The following is a 25,233-nucleotide window of genomic DNA, read 5'->3' on the forward strand; positions in this document are numbered from 1 at the left end:
AACCCTATTTTTACATATAAAAGTATTATCAATTCGTAAACAACGAAGAAAAACAATTAAGAATACATCTGGATCAATGTCTTTTTCATTCATCATTTTTTTTTGGATTTCCTCCCAGGGCTTCCGTACTTTTTTTTAAAACACTGTACTTTACATTATCGCATTTTGTTATTGTTTGGTATTATTGCTAAATTTTAATAATATAACACGGCACATCCTTTGCATAAGTCTGGCTAAAAACACTGACTTTGACACGAGATTTACTTCAAGCAAAGCTGCAGACTGTATGCTTTTATTTTTTATACTAGTTAACCTATAGAGTGGTGCAGTGACGCGTCCTAAAACCCGGAAGTAAGCTGCGCATGAGTTCCCTCCATGGATGTATCCCTCCGGTTCCCTCGACAAAAACGCAATGCAATTTCTCCATAGGATTTTGGAAAATAGCACGAAATAAGGTCTGTGGTTGAGACACATTTAAGAGACACATGTCTACCCTACTTTTATAATTTTATAATCGTAAATCTAATCGCCGGAAGCAAAATGCTAACGTTATGCTATAAAGGAACTACAGCGTCACTACAGCTGCTTCAACGTCACGCCAACTTAAGATCTATATTCAAAACTACAGATCCTAAATGGTACGAGTTGAAGCGTTTGTTTGAACAGTTTGCAGGAGGCAGGTACTCTCTTTCAAGCAGAACACGGGGGGAAACAAATTTAGCGGAGTGTTTACGTGTTCGGTGTAATGACGTACAACGGCCTCCACAACTTCTGTAGTCCTATTCTTTCACACACACATACGGGTATTGGGCCGAGCGCGACACCGTACTTCCGGTATCCGCCGTTTTACGCGAGGTGCAAGCAGCCGTACACCGTCTAGGTGTTGCTAAGCTTCCTGTACTGAATATCATAGTCTATTGCCTTAATCAATATCTAGTCAACTCTAAAATACCACATATATGCAATGGCATGATAATATTATTGTGACAAGTGGGGTATTCACCTGGTGTTTCCAGAAGATAGACGTAGATGCAGCCAAAATCGACGAAGGCCACTGTCGTTTTTCCATACATCTGCAGGCAGTCTGTAAGAACCCACACAGCTCTAGTTTACGCTGGTAACGACCTAGAGCACACCCCTCAAGTCCAGAGATGTAATCCGAAGACATGCAGCGATTTCTTCGGTCGTTAATTCAGAAAAAAAACCTAGTGCGCTCTGCCTGGCTACGTTAGCTAGCTGTTTATATTAGCACCTCCAGGATATTTGCACCTCCAGGAAAATGGCGTATTTATATATATATATATATTTAGGGCTGTCAAGTTAACGCGTTAATAACGTGTTAACGCAAAAAAATAATTAACGCCACTAATTATTTTAACGCGATTAACGCATGTGTATTTTTTTTTTCCTCGGCCGCCCCGTAGTTTCAGAGCGCATCGAGTTTAAAATACCATCTACAAGCTGATGCTGACAGCCCCGCTCCTGCTGCCTGCTTGTGGCAGACCACACTTCCACGCTCACCGGCAGGCACCGACTGGCCATCTGGAGGACCGGGAGGGTGTGTGTATGTGTGGCCCGAGCGAGCGAGAGAGAGACCTTACGTGCATTGTTGTTGTTAGCACCTGGTGCTAGCTAGCTGCGCTAACGGATATAAGGAGCTGTTTAAATGAAAACAGAGGAGCGACATTTCGCCACAACTGCGCCGAGCACTTGACTTTATGCAGGAAGCCAGACAGTGGGACATTGTACGAAAAGTCAGCACACTCAGCACGGATAGTGCGCAACATGATTGCAGCGTCCAGGCAGCTCCCGTTCGAGCATATGCCTTGAGTTGCACATAGCGCCAACGATCCATCACACACACACACACACACACCATTTGTATTGTATTATTGTATGAGAGAGGTTCCAGGTTGTTGTGTTTAATATTCATGAGAATATTTGTCATTGTTCGAATGATAATAAACATTAGCATAAAGCATATTTGTCCACTCATATGTTGATAAGAGTATTAAAAACTTGAAAAATATTCCTCTAAGGTACATTTAGAACAGATAAAAAATGTGCGATTAATTTGCGATTAATCGCGATTAACTATTTTAATCGACTGACAGCCCTAATATATATATATATGGCGCGTGTTGCATTGTGGGTAGCTCGTGACGTCACTGTGTGTGAAAGAATTCAGCCACTTGTTAACAACAACCATCGTTTTTCAGACACGTAAACTCTTCAGAAATCACCAGTGGGGTCACTGCTGAACAAAACGTGATCCGTCTCGTAAATGTGTCTCAACCACAGACCTTATTTCCAGCTATTTTCTAACATCCTATGGAGAAATTGCATTGCTTTTTGTCGGGGTTTAGGACGCGTCGCTGCACCACTCTGTTATAAAAATCACAAATGTCATCCCGACTCTTTTCCGTCACAGACGTTACTCAAAATCCCAACCGTTGATTGTACTGTAAATACAAGTAAATGCTCCAAAAATGTAAAGCTTTAAAAATGTACATAATGTTGTTTGCATTAATTCATGTAATTTAAAAAAATTAAATGTGGTCAGAGAAGATTATCTTGCTCAGGTGCTAAAAGAATAACATTTGACATTGTAAGGAAATTATCTGGCCTATCTCAACCTTTCAAATCTGATGCAAATATGTAAATATTGTTATATTTTGATGAGAAAGTATAAATATTCTGTACCGAAGATGAGGGTTTGTATCCACTACTTTGGTTTTATTGGACTGAAAGCCTTTGTGAATGACTGTCGAGGTGAGATGCGACTGTAGCGTATGTTTAATTTGCAAAGAGGAAGGTAAATGTTGTCAAATATAGAACATGCATCACCATTGGGATTCCCTGGTGTTTGGTTTGTTGACCAAGTACACAAAACATTTGGGGTCAATGTCCCCCCAATATATATGTGGTACGCAGTATCTCACAGAGTTATTCTTTCAGGTCTTGTTTTTGTTTCCAGAAGTTGCACAGCTACACAAAGAGATTATATTGTATGTTGGGGAGACTGCCTCCTTCTTCTTTACTGTTTCCCCCCTAACTGTCGTACAATAAATCAGCGGGAGGACGGAAAGAAGAGGCCGCTTTTTGATACTGAAATCCTCCTCTCACTCTCCACTGTTGAAGCACATGTAATGAATTGTATGTACAGATTGTGTGACTTTTGTATCAGGCTTATGCACGAGGGTGGAGTCTCTCTTTTATTTCCCAAAGTGAGAGTCGTGCTCCACCCCAAACTTCTACACTGCTGTGAAGTCTTCATTGTAATGCACTGGTTCGTCAGACTGTCCTCATCAGCACAGAAATGAACTGAAACTTATGTACAAAAATTAAAATACTTTTTACGAAGAAGCACTCAGTCAGTCTGCTTTTTTTTCCCGAGGTTATAATGACAAATATATTATAATCTGTATTTAAAACACATTTAGAGAAATACACTGCAGCTTCAGAAACAGTGCAAATATAAAAACACAAAGGTGACAAAACACATGAAGAAACATGCGAAGCGCAGAGGTGGGAAGTAACTAAGTACATTTATTCTTTTACTTCACAGATGTGGATGAATGATGTGAAATATAATCAAGTGTTAAATCAGACTTTAGTTCCACCTGGAGTAAATCCACCAGCTACCCTGCAGTATACAAAGTCATTCAAACTAGCTGCACCTTTACCAGCTTTGAGAACACTTTCATGATCAATCATTATAAAACATATCATATATATTATTCTGAAATGGACCAATGTGCACAACGACTACTTTTACTGTCGCTACTTTCACTATATTTTGATGAGAATACTTTTCTACTTTTACTTGAGGAACATTTTGAATGCAGGACTTTTACTGTAACAGAGTATTCCTACACTCTGGTACTTCTACTTTTACTCAAGTACAATATCTGAGTACTTCTACTTTTACTCAAGTACAATATCTGAGTACTTCTACTTTTACTCAAGTACAAGATCTGAGTTCTTCTACTTTTACTCAAGTACCAGATCTGAGTTCTTCTACTTTTACTCAAGTACCAGATCTGAGTACTTCTACTTTTACTCAAGTACAAGATCTGAATACTTCTACTTTTACTCAAGTACAAGATCTGAGTACTTCTACATTTACTCAAGTACAAGATCTGAGTACTTCTACTTTTACTCAAGTACAAGATCTGAGTACTTCTACTTTTACTCAAGTATAAAGTCTGAGTACTTATACTTTTACTCAAGTACAAGATATAATTACTTCTCCCACCTCTGAGGAAGTGGTTACTAAAAGTGCAACTAAGTACATTTACTCAAGTACTGTACAATTTTGAGGTTTATATTGTACTTTACATGCACATCTCAAATTTCTGCTACTTTGTACTTCTACTTCACTACAATTCAGAGGTAAATCGTGTACTCTTACTCCACTACATTTATTTAATACCTTTAGTTACTATCTATATATATCTACATATATATTGCACATAAAAACGAAAATGACCCTTTTGTGGGATGATTAAAGGAATCCTGATTCTGATTACTGGAGGCAAGTACTCAGATATTGTGTTTGAGTAAAAGTAGAAGTACTCAGGTCTTTTACTTGAGTAAAAGTAGAAGTACCAGAGTGTAGGAATACTCTGTTACAGTAAAAGTCCTGCATTCAAAATGGTACTCAAGTAAAAGTAGAAAAGTATTCTCATCAAAATATAGTGAAAGTAGCGACAGTAAAAGTAGTCGTTGTGCAGATTGGTCCATTTCAGAATAATATATATGATATGTTTTATAATGATTGATCAAACCTGTTAAACCCCGAGCCTGTTTTTCAGGTTTCAGGCTCGAAAATGACATTCCCAGAACAAATGACCATAACTTCCCTTCTAAAAGGGTTAAATTAATAATCTTTTTTCTCAAAGTAATGATAAACCTGTGAGCTGGATGTAGAAAAGTCAGAATCAATATAGATGTTTTTTATTTTATAGAAAATTCAGATTGAACATGGTAAAAAACTGTAAATTATAGTGTCCGTCCAAAAAATATGTTGTACTTATAGTGAAAACTAACCTTGGATGATGAGTTAGTAGACTAAAAGCTTTAGGAATCCAAAGTACAACATATAATAAGTACCCTGTATCAAAATTGATGCAAAACAAGTGATATTTGACCTTTTTAGACAGATTTAGCAAAACAAACCCTCTTCTGGGGCCATTTGGGTGAATTGTTCATATCTCTGGCCCCCCTTGCTGGATTTTGACATGCGACATCTCTTTCTGACCGTCAGAGCCAATGGAATTGAGGGGAACTCCCACCTAGTCCTTATTTGGTAATGTGTGTGTGTGAGACTGCCGCATAGCCTAGACCGGAAGCAGCAGCCACTCTGGTCGCTACAATTAGCAGCTAACTTTTGCTCTCCGATTTTTACATAAAAATGGAATTATGGATTATAAATGAAATAATTATTTGTATACAGAGACGTTAAAAACCTATGGATTAACCGATTCAGCCGCGTTTTTTCTCGTTTTAATGCTATTGAACACGTCTTTTGATCAGATTGACAGCTACGGTGAGACGATCTCCCTAGAAGCTCCGTAAAGGTACGTGTTGTGATGTCTGTATTTGCTTCCCCTGTCGCGAGTCCGGATTACTCAGTGATAATACTATATACCTAAATAATCTGTAGAACCTCAGCTTTAATCGGATATCTTGTATGTGCAGCTACGATAAGTAATAAGGGTACTTTTATCTTGAGTTCTGTGCCAATGTCCGTTAGCATTTTTCGCTAAGGGGTCATTTAGATGCTTCTTATGAGACTTAGGTTTTGTTTTGGTAAAAATGGTTTGTATCGTCAGTTAGCTGAGATTATTTACGTTAATCTGGTATAACACATTAATAGGTTCTTAAATATTAAGATCCCGTGAGACACAGTGTCGTGGGGGGAAAAAAGCAGGGTCCCCGCCGACGGGGACCTTGGGGTTCTCAAAGCTGGTAAAGTTGCAGATAGTTTGAATGACTTTGTAGACTGCAGGGTAGCTGGTGGATTTACTCCAGGTGGAACTAAAGTCTGATTTAACACTTTATTATATTTCACATCATTCATCCACATCTGTAAAGTAACTAAAGGTATTCAATATATGTAGTGGAGTAACACCATTTACCTCTACATTGTAATAGTAGAGATTTTCCTGCGAGGCAAAACCATGGGCACAAAAAACCCACCACCACCTCCTCCTATGTGTGACTGCGCCGCCTGGTGTTCACCCGAAATATCGCGATACTCTGGGAGGGGAAGCAGAACAAACTGTGTAAGCTGCTGCTGCCGGAGGATCCATCTTGCTTGGGGGAAAAAGGCAAAGGGTGAAGAGCTTTTCTGTTCTGATTCAGCAAATAAAATACCCGTACAGTGCACCGGTGAAGGACGCTTGGGGAGCCCGAGGAGGGGTCCGTTTGTAGGATGTCCCGACATGAGGGTGAGTAAACAGATCCAGAAGCTAAGTGCTAATGCTAGCTCTGGAGCTAAGTGCTAATGCTAGCCTCCTCAGTTAAGTGCTAATTCAAGTCGGATGGTGGTGTTGCGCTTTTTGCAGCTTGCTTTAAATCTTGTACGGAAACACATACGTTCACTCTCATCGTCTATAAATCCTCCAAATATTCTAATTAAAAGCACACGGGTATTTTAAGGCGATGAAACGGCAACATTGCGGAGCTTAGCAATTAGCCGTTGCTAGGTAGATTAGCAGCTAATGAATGCTAATATAAGGAGTATTGGTGTAGCTGCGACTTCATTTAATTGGCTCTCAAATGTTGTTTATTTCAATATATCGCGTTGTAGCTCTACGCAGCCTTTTTTAACTTGTGTTTTGATTCAAAATAGATATAATGTAAATACTGGACGTCTGGTCTCACCACTGTTGTTAGCGAATGCACTGTCATCAAGAAGACTGTCTGAGGCCTCGAACCAGTCTCCTAAGTGAGCTAGCTGACAGGCTAACAGCTAGCTATAGGGTTAAGTTACGTTGTGCTTCATTTCCCTTCATTCATCAGAGGTGGAAGAAGTACTCAGATATTGTACTTTAGTAAAAAAATAGAAGTACCAGTGTGTAGGAATACTCTGTTACAAGTACAAGTCCTGCATTCAAAATGTTCCTCAAGTAAAAGCAGAAAAGTATTACCATCAAAATATAGTTAAAGTAGTCGTTGTGCAGATTGGTCCATTTCAGAATAATATATATGATATGTTTTATAATGATTGATCATGAAAGTGTTCTCAAAGCTGGTAAAGGTGCAGCTAGTTTGAATGGCTTTGTATACTGCAGGGTAGCTGGTGGATTTACTCCAGGTGGAACTAAAGTCTGATTTAACACTTGATTAGATTTCATCATTCATCCACATCTGTGAAGTAACTAAAGGTATAAATACATGTAGTGGAGGAAAAGTACAAAGTAGTAAAACATTGAAATACTCAAGTAGAGTACAGCTACCTCAAATGTGCACAGAACTTCAGTACATGTTCTTGTAAAGGAACTAACTTAGAAAGTGGTAAGTTTAAAAAAAAAATGTATTGAGCACATTTCAAAACCTAGACTACAAACGTTTACAGTAGAATGAAAGTCATTATGTCGAGCATGAAAACACGTTGACCAGGAAATTAAATGAGCCTTTGCTACCTGCCTAATGCGGGGTAAATGTTGGCTGTGGTAGGTAACAAAAACAAACAGTAGATAGATACTTTGAGTTGCAACAGCATAAAAAACATAATCCTATATAATCCTTATATATTAACAAAAGTTATTATCAAAAGGCAATAGTCTGGGTGTAAGGTAACATGACATATCTTATATTTCCAATATGATACCCTGGCTCTGACTCAGTGTTGAGATATTTCTAAAGATGTCTACATATTTTTCAGAAGTGACAGACAGAATAAGTGTCTGATAGAAATGCTCAGTGACCTGCAGGTGAGGCTAAAACATACATTCAGACTGACGTAAACACCCAGGTGAGTTTGCTGACCAGAGTCACAGGGGGAAAAGTGTCAGAAAACACACTGTCCTCTTGTGTTGTTGTAAGTCTTGAACAAGGTACAGCTAGCAGGACGTGTGCAGAGGCCTCGAGGAGCCTGTCGGTTCACTAATATACTCTCAAGATACTTAGAAAGCCTAACGGATGATCAAATAGGTCTTCAGCTGAAGCTTAAATTGAACCAGAAGCCAGTAAAGTGTCTTCAAAACTGGGTGATGTGCGATAAATGTGTGAATATTTGTGAGTAACCAGGTAACGAGAGAAAGGACACAAAAGCATGCACAGCTATTTTTAAACCGTTGAAAAGATAGAGTGCTGCAATACACCATGGGAATCAATAAAGGTGCAGCTTATATGATCTTTACCATGTTGAAAGAAGGACAGCAACATGTACTTGGTAACCTTTTTAAATATTCCCTAATGAACGAGCTTTTATTAGAAATTCCTAAGTGGAAGAAGACGTGCAGTTTTTATACCAATACCTTTGTTTTTGTAATCCTATGCCATGGCACAAAGCAACCTTTAATCAACACATGCCTTACCGCTGATATGTACACTCACCCCCTGTGATTTGTTTGTTCAGGTCTAGGTCTAGGTTTGCTCGATAAATGTTGAGATTTTCTCTTCCTTAAATAAAGCGTTTTTGTTGCGAGGCGTCACAGCAGTCTCAACAAAGGAAATTCCCACAATAATTGCACACCTTCCACCCAATGTTTGCCAAACGAGGTGTTTTCTTCCCTTGAAAGGAAACGTCCGCGAGGCAGGAGTTAGAATATAGTGTGTGTGTGATGGTAACTATGGTGCATGGAAAATAACTGGTTGTGTGTGTGCAGAGAATTGAGACTTCAATACTTCTCCTATGCAATCACATGGTAAAGAGTGCACAGGAGTAGGGCTGCTCAATGAATCGTATTTTAATCGCAATTACGATTATGGCTTGCAACGATTGCGAAAACGACGTAATCGAAATAAAACGATTATTTTTGGTTTTTCAGTTGAATTATAATGAAAGTTCAGGGTCATCAACTGTTAAAAACATACTGTTCTCCAATAAAGTCATGTTTTCAAAGTAAATGGATAATTGTTTTTAATAATCGTGATATCAATTATTGACCCAAATAATCGAGATTATGATTTTTGCCATAATCGAGCAGCCCTACAGAGGAGTTGTATTTATTATGACATGTATTCATGTGCGTCCTGTTATTCATGTTCGATTATCTCTGCTTTTAAATGCCATTTAATAATATGTCTCTGCTGCACTATTTCTTAATGTCTTTCATTTCTGTAAAGCACTTTGAATGGCCTTGTGTTGAAAGGTGCTCTATGAATAAACTTGCCTTGTGATCATCAATAAGCTATTCAGAACACTTCATTTATCTCAAAGGAAATGTGGGTTTTGTGACGGTTGCTCCATTTCAGTGTAAACAAATGTATACAGACATAAGTTATATTAAGAGTGTGCCATAATGAATAAAGAAATGTATACTACACATACGAAATTATATTTAAAAACGTCCAACCAGTGTTTCCGCCAGGGGGCCGTCATTTGGCGTCCAAAAATATTAATAATTCGAGAGAAGATCGAGAGTTTTTATCGCTTGAAATGACGAAAAGGAAAAAGGACATCCCTCTGTTGGAGGGGCAAAGGAGTCAGGTGGGGTTATTTTCGGAGTATTGAAGATCGTTTCCCCGACATCGAAGGTGCCTGCTACGGGACAACAAGGAACGTGCGCGATTTGGACGCGCTGAGCGGGGGGGGTTTTAGTGGAACGCGTGAGCTGCGAGCGCCAGAGCCTCGCAGCGGCGAAACTGAGGCTCCGTGGTAAACTGTGGTAACATGAAGAGCCGTGTGGGAGAGCCGACACAGACGGCGCTTTAAGAGAGCCGAGCCAAATGATCCGGCTCACTAACGTAAAAAGACAGTAGGCCTATCTATAAGGGACGGCTCAAGTCAAAATTCAAAACAACCTCCCCCCGCTCTCGGGGTGGACGCCCTCTCAGCTCTGGTCTGGCGGAAACACTGCGTCCAATACAAATATATTAATATAGAAACGTGTGCCCAGTTCACTCCTACTTATGTATATCGCAATGTATCCAGTGGTGCATTCAAATGAATGAGATATGAATGCAGTTTTAAAGGCTTCTGCTGCTCATGGTGAAGTAAACACTAGTGAGATGGACTTCTAGATGAATAAATAAAGTAATATGATACCTATGAAATAAGCATAGCTGTATGAATTAGTAAATATTTGGGCTCGACATTAACGATGGCCCGAGGCAATCTAGTATTTAGCTCGGCCATGAAGCCTCACCTGCTGGTTGCCCGATCGGGCAATCTATTATGGCAGTGGTTCCCAAACTTTTTCAGTCGTGACCCCCTTGAGTATTGGAAATATTTTCGGGACCCCCCAACCCGGTTCCCATCTGTATTGGTAGGATTAATTGTATATTGTTGTAAAAACATTACATTTTCTTTGCTAATAATAAGAAGATACAAAGATCCAACTATCATTTTATATTTCGTTATGGATTACACATGAACAAAAGTGAAAAATAGATTTAAGGAAAATATATGAATGAACACTGAACTATTTCTACTCCAGGTTGCAAACGATCACATCACTATACAATTCCTATTCCACACACAGCCGATCAATGGCAAGATTGTTCCCCTCCTCCTCCAAGAAGATTCTGATCTCATCGTTAAGCGCCAGCACCGTGGACAGCACTTTTCCGCGAGAGAGCCATCGGGACTCGCTGTGAAAAAGAACAGCTGTGTACTCGGAGCCCATCCCCTCGCACAATGCGGAGAAAAGGCGAGCTTTCAGTGCTCTTGTTTTGATGTAATTGAAGGTGGTTATCCATCCATCCATCCATCTTCTCCCGCTTATCCGTGGTCGGGTCGCGGGGGTAGCAGTTCCAGCAGAGAGCCCCAAACTTTCTTTTCCCTGGCGACATCAACCAGCACTGACTGGGGGATCCCAAGGCGCTCCCAGGCCAGCGAAGAGATATAATCCCTCCACCTGGTCCTAGGTCTACCCCTTGGTCTCTTCCCAGCTGGACGTGCCTGGAACACCTCCCTAGGGAGGCGCCCAGGTGGCATCCTAACTAGGTGCCCGAACCACCTCAACTGGCTCCTTTCGACGCGAAGGAGGAGCGGCTCAACTCCGAGTCCCTCCCTGATGACCGAACTTCTCACCTTATCCCTAAGGGAGACACCAGCCACCCTGCGGAGAAAACCCATCTCGGCCGCTTGTATCCGCGATCTCGTTCTTTCGGTCATGACCCATCCTTCATGACCATAGGTGAGGGTAGGAACGAAAATGGCCCGGAAGACTGAGAGCTTTGCCTTCTGGCTCAGCTCCCTTTTCGTCACAACGGTGCGGTAAAGCGACTGCAGTACCGCTCCCGCTGCTCCGATTCTCCGGCCCATCTCACGCTCCATTGTTCCCTCACTCGAGAACAAGACCCCGAGATACTTGAACTCCTTCACTTGGGGTAAGGACTCATTCCCTACCTGGAGTGGACTCCGGACTCAGCTGCTCTGACGGCCGTGTTAAAAACGTCTCCATTTTGTAGATTTATTTTCGAGCAGTGTCGAACAATTTCTTCCCGCCCCCCCCCTGCAGTACCTTTGCGACCCACCAGGGGTCGCGCCCCACAGTTTGAAAACCACTGTATTATGGCATTTGTGTTGACGTGTCAGTGCCTGACAGCGATCCAATCGGTTCCCAAAAGTCGGTCAACCCGTCTTTCTTCATGGACGTCGCCATTTTGTGTGCTTCGCGGATGCGCTCGGCTCCTCTCGACTGCTGCTCGGTCAGCTTCCGGATGAGGAGGCATTCGTTCCACCAACTTGGCGATGTTCGGGCTGGCCCGGTCAATACGATTTCTATACAATGAATACTACCCGGACAATGAATCGTATGCAACCACATTTTCGCGGGAGTTTCAATTTGTTACGGATTCTGATGCTGAATAGAGTATTTATTTGTATTACATGATGCAGGTCATTCATTTGTTGTGCAGGTTATGAAATGCAATAATATTTTCACATGCAGGTCATTATTCAAGTACTCCATGACCACCCTGAACGTGCCATTTGTTTAATTACTAATCGTATAAAGCAGTTATTTCAGGGTGGTTTCGACCTCTTGCCAATTCTTAATTTCTAATAAGCCGGCCAGTGTACACTCGAGGTCTCCCAGACTTACAGTAGATAACATTACAAACATTTTTAACAGGGGCCATAATAGTGTAAATAATGTTTGTTTTGGCAGTTATAACTGAATGTAATGTTTTCTACTTGTGTACATCTGGGAAGGCATCTGCCTTCATCAGATGGAAAGCGTCTGGACCAACAACTTAAGTGTTTCTTATAGCTATGCAGGGCATGCAAACACAAACAAGAACAAACAAGTGGAATGAAGAATGAAATTGTACAATATAATATTGTGGTGGTTCATCTTATAATTCAGTCTAGAGAACCAGACAGCATCTAAGACCTGCAAACATCTAAATGTTCTAGGGAGAGCCCCCCTAAACCCTTCGTGCGTCATTTCGTCCGCGCGCATTTTTCAGGGCGATCTCTATTGGGCTCAGGGCCATCTCCAAAAATCCTTAATGTCATGCACTGAAGTAAAAGCTGTAACCGCTAATTAGATGCGTAATGGGGTTATAGGATGTCTTTGAACACTTTGCATATTAAGATAGCTCCTCATAGCTGCCACTTGTGTGTTGGTGCCACTCCAAAACACCTCCGTCATTCCTGCAGTTAGAAGGAATTTGTGACTTTACCGCCACCTCCTCATAATGTGTCTCCCTCTACTCCTCCTTCTTGTGTTGTTTTTCCTGCAGGTGTGAGCTGTGATGCGTGTTTAAAGGGGAACTTTAGAGGAAGACGGTTCAAGTGTTTAATCTGCTACGACTACGACCTGTGCGCGTCGTGCTACGAGAGCGGAGCCACCACCACCCGACACACCACAGAGCACCCCATGCAGTGTATATTAACCAGGGTAGACTATGGTAAGAAGTAAAGTACAGAAGTACACACATGCTTTACTCAAGTCGAAGTACAGATACTCGTGTTTAAAAATACTCTGGTGAAAGTAGAAGTACTGACTAAACTTCTTTCCTCAAGTCAAAGTAAAGAGGCTTTGAAATGTACTTCAGTAAAAAGTACCCATAACTAGCAGCTGCTTTAAAGAGTACCTGACCTCCCTTTATATTCATAGAACAATAATGTCATTGTTAGCTAATGAATGTTTCCATGCTGAACAACGGCAACATGACAACGTTTCCATTGGTCCCTCTTCTTTAGAGAAGACCAGGAAGTGATGGATACACGGATCGTGTTCAAATCAATAGGCAATGACTCTAAAGAATAATGATCACGCACCAAACAGAAAGATTTACTTAAGTACAGTGACGAAGTATTTGTACTCCACTACTTCCCACCTCTGGTGTTATATGAAACACACACACACTCACTTTTAAAGACTGTTGCATTCAATTCCTTATGATTAGAGTCATGAAAAATGTAATCTGTGTTTTTGTTCTTTATTAAGGTCCCCATTGGCTATCCTTCCTGTGGTCTGCACACAGTCAAACATACAGAAAAGACGGCTTTTATCTTTTTATAACCATCATTAAGCCAAACATAAAATAATACTATCAGTTGTACGCACCCACAGACACAGTTAAATTACACTTTACGATACAGAGATGTTGTTTAAGCTTTTGAAACGTACTTTGGAATTTTCCTGAATATTATGGACCAGCAATGATGTCAGCTGAATCCAGATCAAATGCACGCTGAAGGCTCTTCTCTCAGTGATATTAAAGTATTATTACTGATAAAAAAACATTGATTCCTGCAGACTTGTACTATGGAGGCGACACCTTTTCAGTAGAGCAGCCCCAGTCCTTCACGTGTCCTTACTGCGGGAAGATGGGCTACACAGAGACGTCTCTACAGGAGCACGTCACCTCCGAACATGCAGAGACTTCCACAGAGGTGGTGAGTACACCGTGAATTTTTTGTATTTGTCAATTTATTAAACATACGGATACAAGCGGTCGAGATGGGTTTTCTCCGCAGGGTGGCTGGCGTCTCCCTTAGGGATAAGGTGAGAAGTTCGGTCATCCGGGAGGGACTCGGAGTTGAACCGCTCCTCCTTCGCGTCGAAAGGAGCCAGTTTGAGGTGGTTCGGGCACCTAGTTAGGATGCCACCTGGGGAAGAGACCAAGGGGTAGACCTAGGACCAGGTGGAGGGATATCTCTTGGCTGGCCTGGGAGCGCCTTGGGATCCCCCAGTTAGAGCTGGTTGATGAGGGGAAAGGAACGTTTGGGGCTCTCTGCTGGAACTGATACCCCCGCGACCCGACCACGGATAAGCGGGAGAAGATGGATGGATGGAATTTATTAAATATGTTGGAAACAATAGTAATAACTATAACATTAAGCGCTTTCACACCGGAGTACTTTTCCCAGTATAGTTCCGAAAATGTGCGTTCACACCAAAAAGATCCGGAACTGGAACTTAGTTCATCAGAACCTTTCCACCCCCCTTTCAGTCCCTGCTAGAGAGCAGGGACTTTCATGGGAGAAAAAGGTTCCCATTTCTGATTGGCTGGGCGGATTGCAAACCACGCCCGTAAAACTCCAAAAAGCCGCCATTTTATTTGCTCGCATTATTAGCATTAGCCCCGCGCACCTACGCAGAGAGACTAACTTATGGCAATACAACAAATTAACATGGGAGCGGTGGAGATGAGGAGGTGTCGGCGTTCTGGCGATTTACTCGGAAGGCTTCAGTATTTATTTATAGAAGCACCTTGCATACAACAACATTAATCTCAGCAAAGAGAAGAGATGCAATATGCCAGATTATAGCTAATTTCCAGCTGTGGTCCACGGGCAGGTTCATAACAATCAATAAACAAATAATAACATTGCATGGGAGTCCCAGCAGCTTCTACTGAAGCCTTCCCCAACTCCGGGGACTTCTGGCCGGGGACTCCGGGTGGCAGTATACTTCGTGAAGTGGTTTGCGGCCTGCCAGTAAACCCAAAGCAGAAGAAGAAGAAGTGACGTCAGCGGCTTCATTTGCCCAATCCTCCCTCAGAGACTTATTCCGGTGTGAACGCGATCTGCTCTTTAGTTCTCCTGAACTAAGTACGGCAAAGTACTTTGTGTGAAAGCGCCGAAAGAGAAAAAAAACGTTCAAGATATAAACAAATAAATTCTCAAATAGTTTCCATCGTGTTCAAAAGGGGCAAGAAGAATCTTAAAAACGTTTCTGGTCCCCCTCGAGCGTACATTGTTAAATAAAAGATTAGGTCATCCGTGATATTTGATTCATGGTTTTAAACAAATCATTTCTTTGAACGACAAGAAACGGCAAGCATGAGTTCACAGGTCCTGCTCAGAACATTCAGGTTTCTAAATAATAGTTTTAGTTTAGATACACATTATTTGAGCTCATCGTTAGTTATTCCACAGATGAACAGCTTTTGTTGTGATGCAATGAAGTTTGGATTTTGTTCGTATGGGTGGTTTTAAAAAAGATATCAGGCTGTTGGGAACGTTTTTAATTCCCAGCTTCATTCCGTGTTTTTTATTTCCTTGCATCGTGTATTTATTGCGTTTTAAAACCTGCACAGTTGTGATTAAAGATATTGCAGTATTATAAAAACGACATGTATGTATAGACTCAAGAATGTATTGGCAAAGTCCAAATGTGTCGGCAAAAGATTAGGTCTGCCTGTCAACTAAATGTTAGTTAGCTAAAAACAAGTCTTAGTGAAGGAAAAACTCTTAAGCTTCTTATTTGAGAGCCGCTCATTAAGTGAATTATGTTGAGCAGGAAATCCACATCATTGCATCTTAGTGTGTGTGTGTGTGTGTGTGTGTGTGTGTGTGTGTGTGTGTGTGTGTGTGTGTGTGTGTGTGTGTGTGTGTGTGTGTGTGTGTGTGTGTGTGTGTGTGTGTGTGTGTGTGTGTGTGTGTGTGTGTGGGTCTCTCTGTGTGGGTCTCTCTGTGTGTGTCTCTGTCTCTGTGTGTGTGGGTCTCTCTGTGTGTGTGTCTCTGTCTCTGTGTGTGTCGATGTGTGTGTGTGTGTGGGTCTCTCTGTGTGTGTGTCTCTGTCTCTGTGTGTGTCGATGTGTGTGTGTGTGTGGGTCTCTCTGTCTGTGTGTGTGTGTGTGTCTGTGTGTGTGTGTGTGTCTCTCTGTGTGTGTGTGTCTCTGTCTCTCTGTGTGTGTGTGTGTGTCTCTCTGTCTCTGTGTGTGTGTGTGTGTCTCTGTGTGTGTGTGTGTGTGTGTGTGTGTGTCTCTCTGTGTGTGTGTGTGTCTCTGTCTCTCTGTGTGTGTGTCTCTGTGTGTGTGTGTCTCTCTGTCTCTGTGTGTGTGTGTGTGTGTCTCTCTGTGTGTGTGTGTGTGTGTGTGTCTCTGTGTGTGTGTGTCTCTGTGTGTGTAATGGAGCTCATTGATGTGTTTTTAGATGGCGCTCTATGGCACGCTGGAGAGGAACCTATTCATTGACAATAAGGGACATTTAAAACAATGCTTGTCTTTTTAGATCATTTTAAATATATGTACCAAAGTTTTAAAAAACTGCCAATGTGTGTGCAAGAAGTTAAGAGAGTGAAGTGCTTTAGTTTGTATTTATTGAAATGACATTGAAATAAAATAATGACTGTTTTCTTTGACAATGACGCAACTTTTCTTCCACTATTTTTAAATTAAGACATGTTTACAAGAGATTTACCGAAGTGTCAGTACAGTATTACAAATTACTCTAAGAGATATATGTAGCTCAGAATTTAAATTTGAAGAGTTAGAATTGGAAATAAATATAAGGTTAAACATGAGGGATGGTTCCCAAAATGTGTGTTAATTATTAAACGAACGAGGGCCGGACTTTAAGCAATAAAATACATAGAAACAAAACCAGCTTTAGTTTGTACAAAAGCTGCTCTCAGGTGTGACGGGCGTTCATCTTGTTGAGGGAAATAACTTTTAACTCAATAATTAAACGTTTCCCTCCGTCTCTTTTTGTTTTCAGATCTGTCCGATTTGTGCTGCGTTGCCGGGCGGAGACCCCAACCACGTCACAGACGACTTCACAGCTCACCTCACACTCGAACACAGAGCGCCACGAGATTTAATATCCTTTCTGTATTTCTGCGCACTGCTGTCGACATATAGCCGCATTTCAGGGCAAAATGTCTCTCGGACGATTCCCACGTCCTGGTCAGAAGGGAGACATTCGGGTCAAATATGATGTGTTTTTATTATACAGAATTTTTTTACATTACATGTTATTTGTTAGACGCTTTTATCCAAAGCGACTTACATACTCAATGCTGTGGACAATCTCCACAGGAGCAATTTGGGGTGAAGTGTCTCAGGGACACAACGACATGCTGACTGTAGTGGGGTTTGAACCTCTGATCCCAACACCATGCACTATCCACTGCGCCACACGCCTCCATCAAGGCCTTTTAGATTTGTGTTTTAATTGATAAGTCTCGTCAATAGACTTGGCTGTAACTCTTAACGCAGAAACCTTCCCTCAGCTTAAGGCATATATATTCTGAGATAAAATAAAACAGAATAATAAACCATTTGTAGACGAACCTAATCTATTGACCTGTTTTGATCCAAATATTTTAAATGAGTTTTTTAAAATTTGAAAATCCGGGGATCAAGAAGTTTTCCTCGTACAGTTTTTCCCCATCAGGATACATTTAGCTGGAATCACTGATGGGGGATTCACAGGCTGTTTGTTTCCCCCTCTATAACCACAGTGCTATCTTTACAGCAGTGTTTCTCAAACGTTTTCATACCAAGGTCCACTTAACCAATAAAAAAACACTCTCGGACCACCTAACTCCACAAATATCCAAAATCACATCGTTTTTTTAGAACAATTACAAATCGCCTGAAAATGGTACAAAGAAGTGGCAACATGTGTGACGAATGTGTTGCGCTGGGCTATATCATTCAATCGAAAGTGAAACTTAAGCTCGCTCCCTTGCGGAGATATTCCCGCGAGAGTGCGGAAAACTTAAATGTATTTATTTCAAATGTGAAATTTTACCAATATACTCACTGACCACTAGGGGGCGGTCACGGACCACCAGCGAATCACACTTTGAGAAGCACTGCTCTACAGCGATGGCATCTCATTGCATGCTTGTGGCATCAATGAGAGAATCTATTTATTCTATTTCAATACAATCTTGCACAAGGAAATCATTTTTATCCAATTCTATGACCTGAAATATTTAAATTTGTCGGAGATTAACATATTTTCCAAGTCTAGATAGATAAGAAGTACTTTATTGATCCCAATTTGGGAAGTGTTTGCGTTGTAGCAGCATAAAAAACAAGACAAAGACAAATTAAGACACTAGAAATAAACAGTCCCAAAGATTTACAGACATTTAACAGTGAAATAAATAGAAATGCTACAAAAGCTGCTCTAAAGTGACCATTTTTACGAATGCTGTATACATTTTGACTAGGTTTAATCTTTTTAAACAAAATGAGAATCAACCTCTCACTTTCTCTCTTTTGTTTTCAGACATTAACATATTTTCCAAGTCTAGGTCTTGTAAATACCAGCGAACAGAAACACTGACGTAAAAATATTGATTGTGTTTGAAAAATCTCACGGGTCCCCGGCTTGATCTTCAACCTCAGGATCCATGTATGTGTGATCCTCTCCAGAATGGAAGTAGTCATCACATACAGAGCATCAACTAGTTCCTGAACAGCGTCCTTCACATGCTGTTATCCAAGAGAGGGAGTTACACAGTCACAAGATGGAGGAGTACCGGTTCTTCTATGTAATCATACATCCTGTCATGAACAAAACACTTGAGTTTTTTTCTCCAAATGTTGGCTTTTTTCGGGAAATCTCAAAATTCTGACTTTTTCTCAAGATTCTGACTTTTTCTCAAAATCCTGTATTTTTTCAGAAAATCTCAAAATGTGGACTTTTTATCAAAATTCTGTATTTTCTCTCAAAATCTCAAAATTCTGTCGTTTTTCTCAAAATCCTGACTTTTTACTCAACATCTCAAACAGTGTCCTTCACATGCTGATATCCAAGAGAGGGAGTTACACAGTCACAAGATGGAGGACTAGAAAGCAGTATTCAATGTTTACTTCAGATTAGCTCCACGTCAGAAATGAGCATGCTTGTCATATGTGACCCGCTCTATCGAAATCAGTCGAAGTCTCAACGGCTCATTTCAAAATAAACGTGGATTTGCGTAAAAAAACTATTTTTTCGGGGTTTGATTTTAAACAAACAAAGTCTTGGCTTTCAGAATATGAAACTTTTATTTCCAAACTCACACGATAAATACATTCTTGAAGCTTGTAATCATTGATAACACGGCAGGGTCCGTTACAGTTTGTTTTCATCTGGTTTCAAATAAACAAAGTCTTGGCTTTCAGAATATTAAACTTGTTTCGGAAAATTCAGATGATAAATACAGCTTTGAAGCTTCGGCATAATTACAAGCGGAGAACGGAGTAACATGACGTCACAGCAGGCATAACTACAGCCGGTGTTTCTCCTGAGGGGTTTCCCCGGGAAACGAACACAAACACACACACACACACACACACACACACACACACTCGCGAGCTTCCCCCAGACCAGTGATCCAAACGAAAATATCTTCCCTCCGTAATATTTTGATCATTTGCTAATAACCAATCAGATCGATGGATTCCAGAGAAGAGGAAACTTTGAAGGCCTGTTTCTCAACATGAAGACTCTGACAGTCATTATATAATGTCACATATTTCGCTTAATATTTGGAGAACAACAACAATCCTGATATCATTAGAAAGCTAGGAATCTCCTCTTTCCAGCCGTGTGTATAACTCAAAATGTGTCTTCGGGTCAATGCGACTGATTTCGATAGAGCAGGTCACATATGTCTCTCTCCATCGAGGCTGAATCATCATGTTAATCACATAGCTATCATCTGCCTCAAACAGTCCTGATGCTCTTCTAGGTCATCACACATCCCTCATGTTCACAGCTACAGTTGGGATACCTTTGTTATCACGTTACTCTCATGTTGGAAGAGGACATTCAGTTGTTCCCCCTTAACGCTGCTCTCCACGACGAGTCCAGCAGCGTGCGGCATGTTCGCAGGATGTTTCACCCCGGAAGAGGGCTGGGGGGGCCACGAGCACGACGGACAAATATGCACTTTACTAGCGGCTCCACGGGGGGGCTGTCATCCTCGGCGTCACAGAGCTCCACCTACACCCCCAGCAACAGAGAGGCAATGGACCCCATCGCAGGTGAGGGTCTCAGAGTTTAATCTATTGCTGGTTCACATGTGTTCGTGTATTAGCCTAATACATTATAGTGTGACACCTTCCACAGGTATCTACAGTGTTGTCTTTAAAGCCCTGACTCGTGTTTGTTGTTCCTGCAGAGTTGTTGTCCCAGCTGTCAGGCGTGCGGCGTGCAGCGGGGGGGCAGATCAACTCGTCCGGCCCCTCGGCCTCTCAGCTGCAGCAGCTCCAGATGCAGCTCCAGCTCGAGAGGCAGCAGGCTCAGGCTGCGCGGCAACAAGTGGAGACGGGACGCCACGCCACACGACGAGGAAACAACCCCGGAAACCCCGGCACCGCCATCCCCCCCCCGAACACCAACTCCTCCAACTCTGCCGCCGCCGCCGGGGGGGAGAACAACCCCTCCTCCAATCACAGCTCCCAGTTCCTATTAGCACGGTGAGAGACTTCAGTGTGGCTTCCATTCAAGATTCAAGGCTTTTATTGTCATTCGTACATCAATGAAAATCTTAAAGGTCTCCTATTGTGCAAAATCCTCTTCTCCATGTCTCTTCTACATTAACATGTGTCCCCTCTTCTTCATGTCTCTTCTACATCAACATGTGTCCCCTCTTCTTCATGTCTCTTCTACATCAACATGTGTCCCCTCTTCTTCATGTCTCTTCTACATCAACATGTGTCCCCTCTTCTTCATGTCTCTTCTACATCAACATGTGTCCCCTCTTCTTCATGTCTCTTCTACATCAACATGTGTCCTCTCTTCTTCATGTCTCTTCTACATCAACATGTGTCCCCTCTTCTTCATGTCTCTTCTACATCAACATGTGTCCCCTCTTCTTCATGTCTCTTCTACATCAACATGTGTCCCCTCTTCTTTCATGTCTCTTCTACATCAACATGTGTCCCCTCTTCTTCATGTCTCTTCTACATCAACATGTGTCCCCTCTTCTTCATGTCTCTTCTACATCAACATGTGTCCCCTCTTCTTCATGTCTCTTCTACATCAACATGTGTCCCCTCTTCTTCATGTCTCTTCTAAATCAACATGTGTCCCCTCTTCTTCATGTCTCTTCTACATCAACATGTGTCCCCTCTTCTTCATGTCTCTTCTACATCAACATGTGTCCCCTCCTCTTCATGTCTCTTCTACATCAACATGTGTCCCCTCTTCTCCATGTCTCTTCTACATCAACATGTGTCCCCTCTTCTTCATGTCTCTTCTACATCAACATGTGTCCCCTCTTCTTCATGTCTCTTCTACATCAACATGTGTCCCCTCTTCTTCATGTCTCTTCTACATCAACCTGTGTCCCCTCTTCTTCATGTCTCTTCTACATCAACATGTGTCCCCTCTTCTTCATGTCTCTTCTACATCAACATGTGTCCCCTCTTCTTCATGTCTCTTCTACATCAACATGTGTCCCCTCTTCTTCATGTCTCTTCTACATTAACATGTGTCCCCTCTTCTCCATGTCTCTTCTACATCAACATGTGTCCCCTCTTCTTCATGTCTCTTCTACATTAACATGTGTCCCCTCTTCTCCATGTCTCTTCTACATCAACATGTGTCCCCTCTTCTTCATGTCTCTTCTACATCAACATGTGTCCCCTCTTCTTCATGTCTCTTCTACATCAACATGTGTCCCCTCTTCTTCATGTCTCTTCAACATCAACATGTGTCCCCTCTTCTTCATGTCTCTTCTACATCAACATGTGTCCCCTCTTCTTCATGTCTCTTCTACATCAACATGTGTCCCCTCTTCTTCATGTCTCTTCCACATCAACATGTGGTCCCCCTCTTCTTCATGTCTCTTCTACATCAACATGTGTCCCCTCTTCTTCATGTCTCTTCTACATCAACATGTGTCCCCTCTTCTTCATGTCTCTTCTACATCAACATGTGTCCCCTCTTCTTCATGTCTCTTCTTCATCAACATGTGTCCCCTCTTCTTCATGTCTCTTCTACATCAACATGTGTCCCCTCTTCTTCATGTCTCTTCTACATCAACATGTGTCCCCTCTTCTTCATGTCTCTTCTACATCAACATGTGTCCCCTCTGTGGAAAGAGACTCTGAAAGTTTTCAGGAACAAAGATTCTCTCTCTTTTTGATCCATTTCTATAAAAACCTGTCTGAAAATGAGCTGATCAGATTTTGACCACCATTAGCCAATCAGCAACCAAGGTAACCCCCCCCCCCCCCCCTCCTTATCACCTGAATCTCCTCCTAGAGCACCATTGAGTTCTTTGTAACCAAATGTCTCTCAGAGGGGCGTGGGGAGGGGCTCCTTATTTTCATCTAAAGTAACAGACAGAGAATCAGCACTTTGGAAACAGGGCTGAAACAGAGGGGATTATGGGTAATGCTGCAATGATCTGTTTGGTGTTTCAGCCAATCAGAGACAGGCTCTGTATATATCTGAGACCTGTGATATATTGATGAAGAACAGTATAATAGGGGACCTGGAATAGGAAGCATCTTAACTAAAGGGTTCTCGTGCTTGTCTCTCTCTCTCTCCTCCTCCAGGTTGAACGAGCCTAAGATGTCGGAGGCGGAGCGTCAGTTCCTGGAGGGCGAGCGCGCCGACCGCAGCCTGTTCGTCCAGGAGCTGCTTCTGTCCACGCTGATGCACGAGGAGAGCTCTTCCTCCGACGAAGACGAGCGGCGGGACTTCGCCAGCTTCGGCGCGATGGGCTGCGTCGACATCATGCCTTTAGACGTGGCGCTGGAAAACCTCCAGCTCCGAGAGAGCAGCTTTTCGGGGAAAGAGCCTCCGCCGCCGCCTCTTTGATGTCCGAGCACCGAGCAGACTGTGTCCTCCCTGCTGCTTCTGTCAGTGATGGGCAGCCAATCAGCAGCAGTCCCCCCCCCCCCACCTTCCTCTTCCTCCTCCTCTTCCTCCTCTGAGTTTGTTTCTGGTGATTGTAATTTCAGGCCTGTCACCATTTTTGTTACATTGTAAGCAAAAAATAAATGAGAGCAAGTGGGATACATGTGAGCGAGCGAGAGAAGAGAAATATATAAATATCTATATATATATGAAGTTGATAATCAATCCACATTTGTTTTTTCGTTATCAGGTAAATGTTACAGGCACTTCCTGTGACATGCAAACGGCTCTCCGTATATAAATACTCCACAAAAGTCTAGAGGGCGTCGCCGCCTCTGATGACGCTGCTGTGTGTGTTCATGACTATTAATAAAAAGTGCTTGGATGGGTTACCATAACTACTGCATGCAGTTATTTGCAGCGTGCATGACTTTTAATGGCCCGGTCGTTAAGTATCCCCTAAGCTTTTTAAATTTTAAACACAGTTAAGTATCGGAAAGTGACAGACAATGTAACTCTCTTGTTTTAATGTGAAGAGGAGGGCGTTGGGACGAGCTTCAGGCGTTCACTCTGCTGATGGTCGGACGATGCTTTACACGTTTTGTTTTTGTTAACGAGGCATTCTCACTTTCTATATTTATTCCGTTTTCTGATTCTCCCTCTGAGCCTCGATGTGAATCATGCCTATACTTTTACCCTCTATGTAAGAATTACAGCGAGATGTTTATTGAATTTGTGCGTTAACTTTCATAAAGACATGGGCAGATCCTTTTTTTGTTTTTTTAATGTCAATTTAGAATACAATAAATATAAATTGCGCACAGCTTTTGATGAAACCAAGACGCCGTCACACTTTTGCACCTTGTGTTGATTTCAAAGATGTTTGTGTTTATCCGGCTCAATTTAATAATAATGTGTTGGAACTCTCCTCTAGTGTTTTATATAAGTTTTTGTGCATGTCAATGGTCTGAAAAGGCCAAAATCACAAAGTCCCGCATTGTACGTGATAGGCTAAGGGGGCGGGACATCTCTAAGAGGTTGACCAATCACAACAGAGCCGGCTTGCTAGCTAATCAGAGCAGATTGGGCTCTGGTTTCAGACAGAGGGTGAAAAGAGGTGCTGCAGCATAGGCATACTGATATACACCTGAACATCAGCAGGAGAGGACTCTTTAAAGTAGAGACACTACATACTGATATACATCTGAACATCAGCAGGAGAGGACTCTTTAAAGTAGAGACACTACATACTGATATACACCTGAACATCAGCAGGAGAGGACTCTTTAAAGTAGAGACACTACATACTGATATACACCTGAACATCAGCAGGAGAGGACTCTTTAAAGTAGAGACACTTCATACTGATATACACCTGAACATCAGCAGGAGAGAACTCTTTAAAGTAGAGACACTACATACTGATATACACCTGAACATCAGCAGGAGAGGACTCTTTAAAGTAGAGGCACTACATACTGATATACACCTGAACATCAGCAGGAGAGGACTCTTTAAAGTAGAGACACTACATACTGATATACACCTGAACATCAGCAGGAGAGGACTCTTTAAAGTAGAGACACTACATACTGATATACACCTGAACATCAGCAGGAGAGGACTCTTTAAAGTAGAGACACTACATACTGATATACACCTGAACATCAGCAGGAGAGGACTCTTTAAAGTAGAGACAATACATACTGATATACACCTGAACATCAGCAGGAGAGGACTCTTTAAAGTAGAGACACTTCATACTGATATACACCTGAACATCAGCAGGAGAGAACTCTTTAAAGTAGAGACACTACATACTGATATACACCTGAACATCAGCAGGAGAGGACTCTTTAAAGTAGAGACACTACATACTGATATACACCTGAACATCAGCAGGAGAGGACTCTTTAAAGTAGAGACAATACATACTGATATACACCTGAACATCAGCAGGAGAGGACTCTTTAAAGTAGAGACACTACATACTAATATACACCTGAACATCAGCAGGAGAGGACTCTTTAAAGTAGAGACACTACATACTGATATACACC

General features: G+C 41.8%; 1 protein-coding gene across 1 annotated transcript; it reads left to right on the top strand.

The window, feature by feature from the left end:
* Positions 1-6,252: 6,252 nt before the first annotated feature.
* Positions 6,253-24,101, top strand: kcmf1 (potassium channel modulatory factor 1). The gene is made up of 7 exons (XM_034224024.1): positions 6,253-6,455; positions 12,868-13,035; positions 13,890-14,029; positions 17,078-17,179; positions 20,163-20,346; positions 20,484-20,781; positions 22,870-24,101. The coding sequence occupies exons 1-7, from the start codon at positions 6,440-6,442 to the stop codon at positions 23,132-23,134; spliced, it is 1,173 nt and encodes a 390-aa protein (XP_034079915.1). The 5' UTR covers positions 6,253-6,439; the 3' UTR covers positions 23,135-24,101.
* Positions 24,102-25,233: the final 1,132 nt, after the last annotated feature.

Source organism: Gymnodraco acuticeps, unplaced genomic scaffold (genome assembly GCF_902827175.1).
Source record: "Gymnodraco acuticeps unplaced genomic scaffold, fGymAcu1.1, whole genome shotgun sequence".
NCBI lineage: Eukaryota > Metazoa > Chordata > Actinopteri > Perciformes > Bathydraconidae > Gymnodraco > Gymnodraco acuticeps.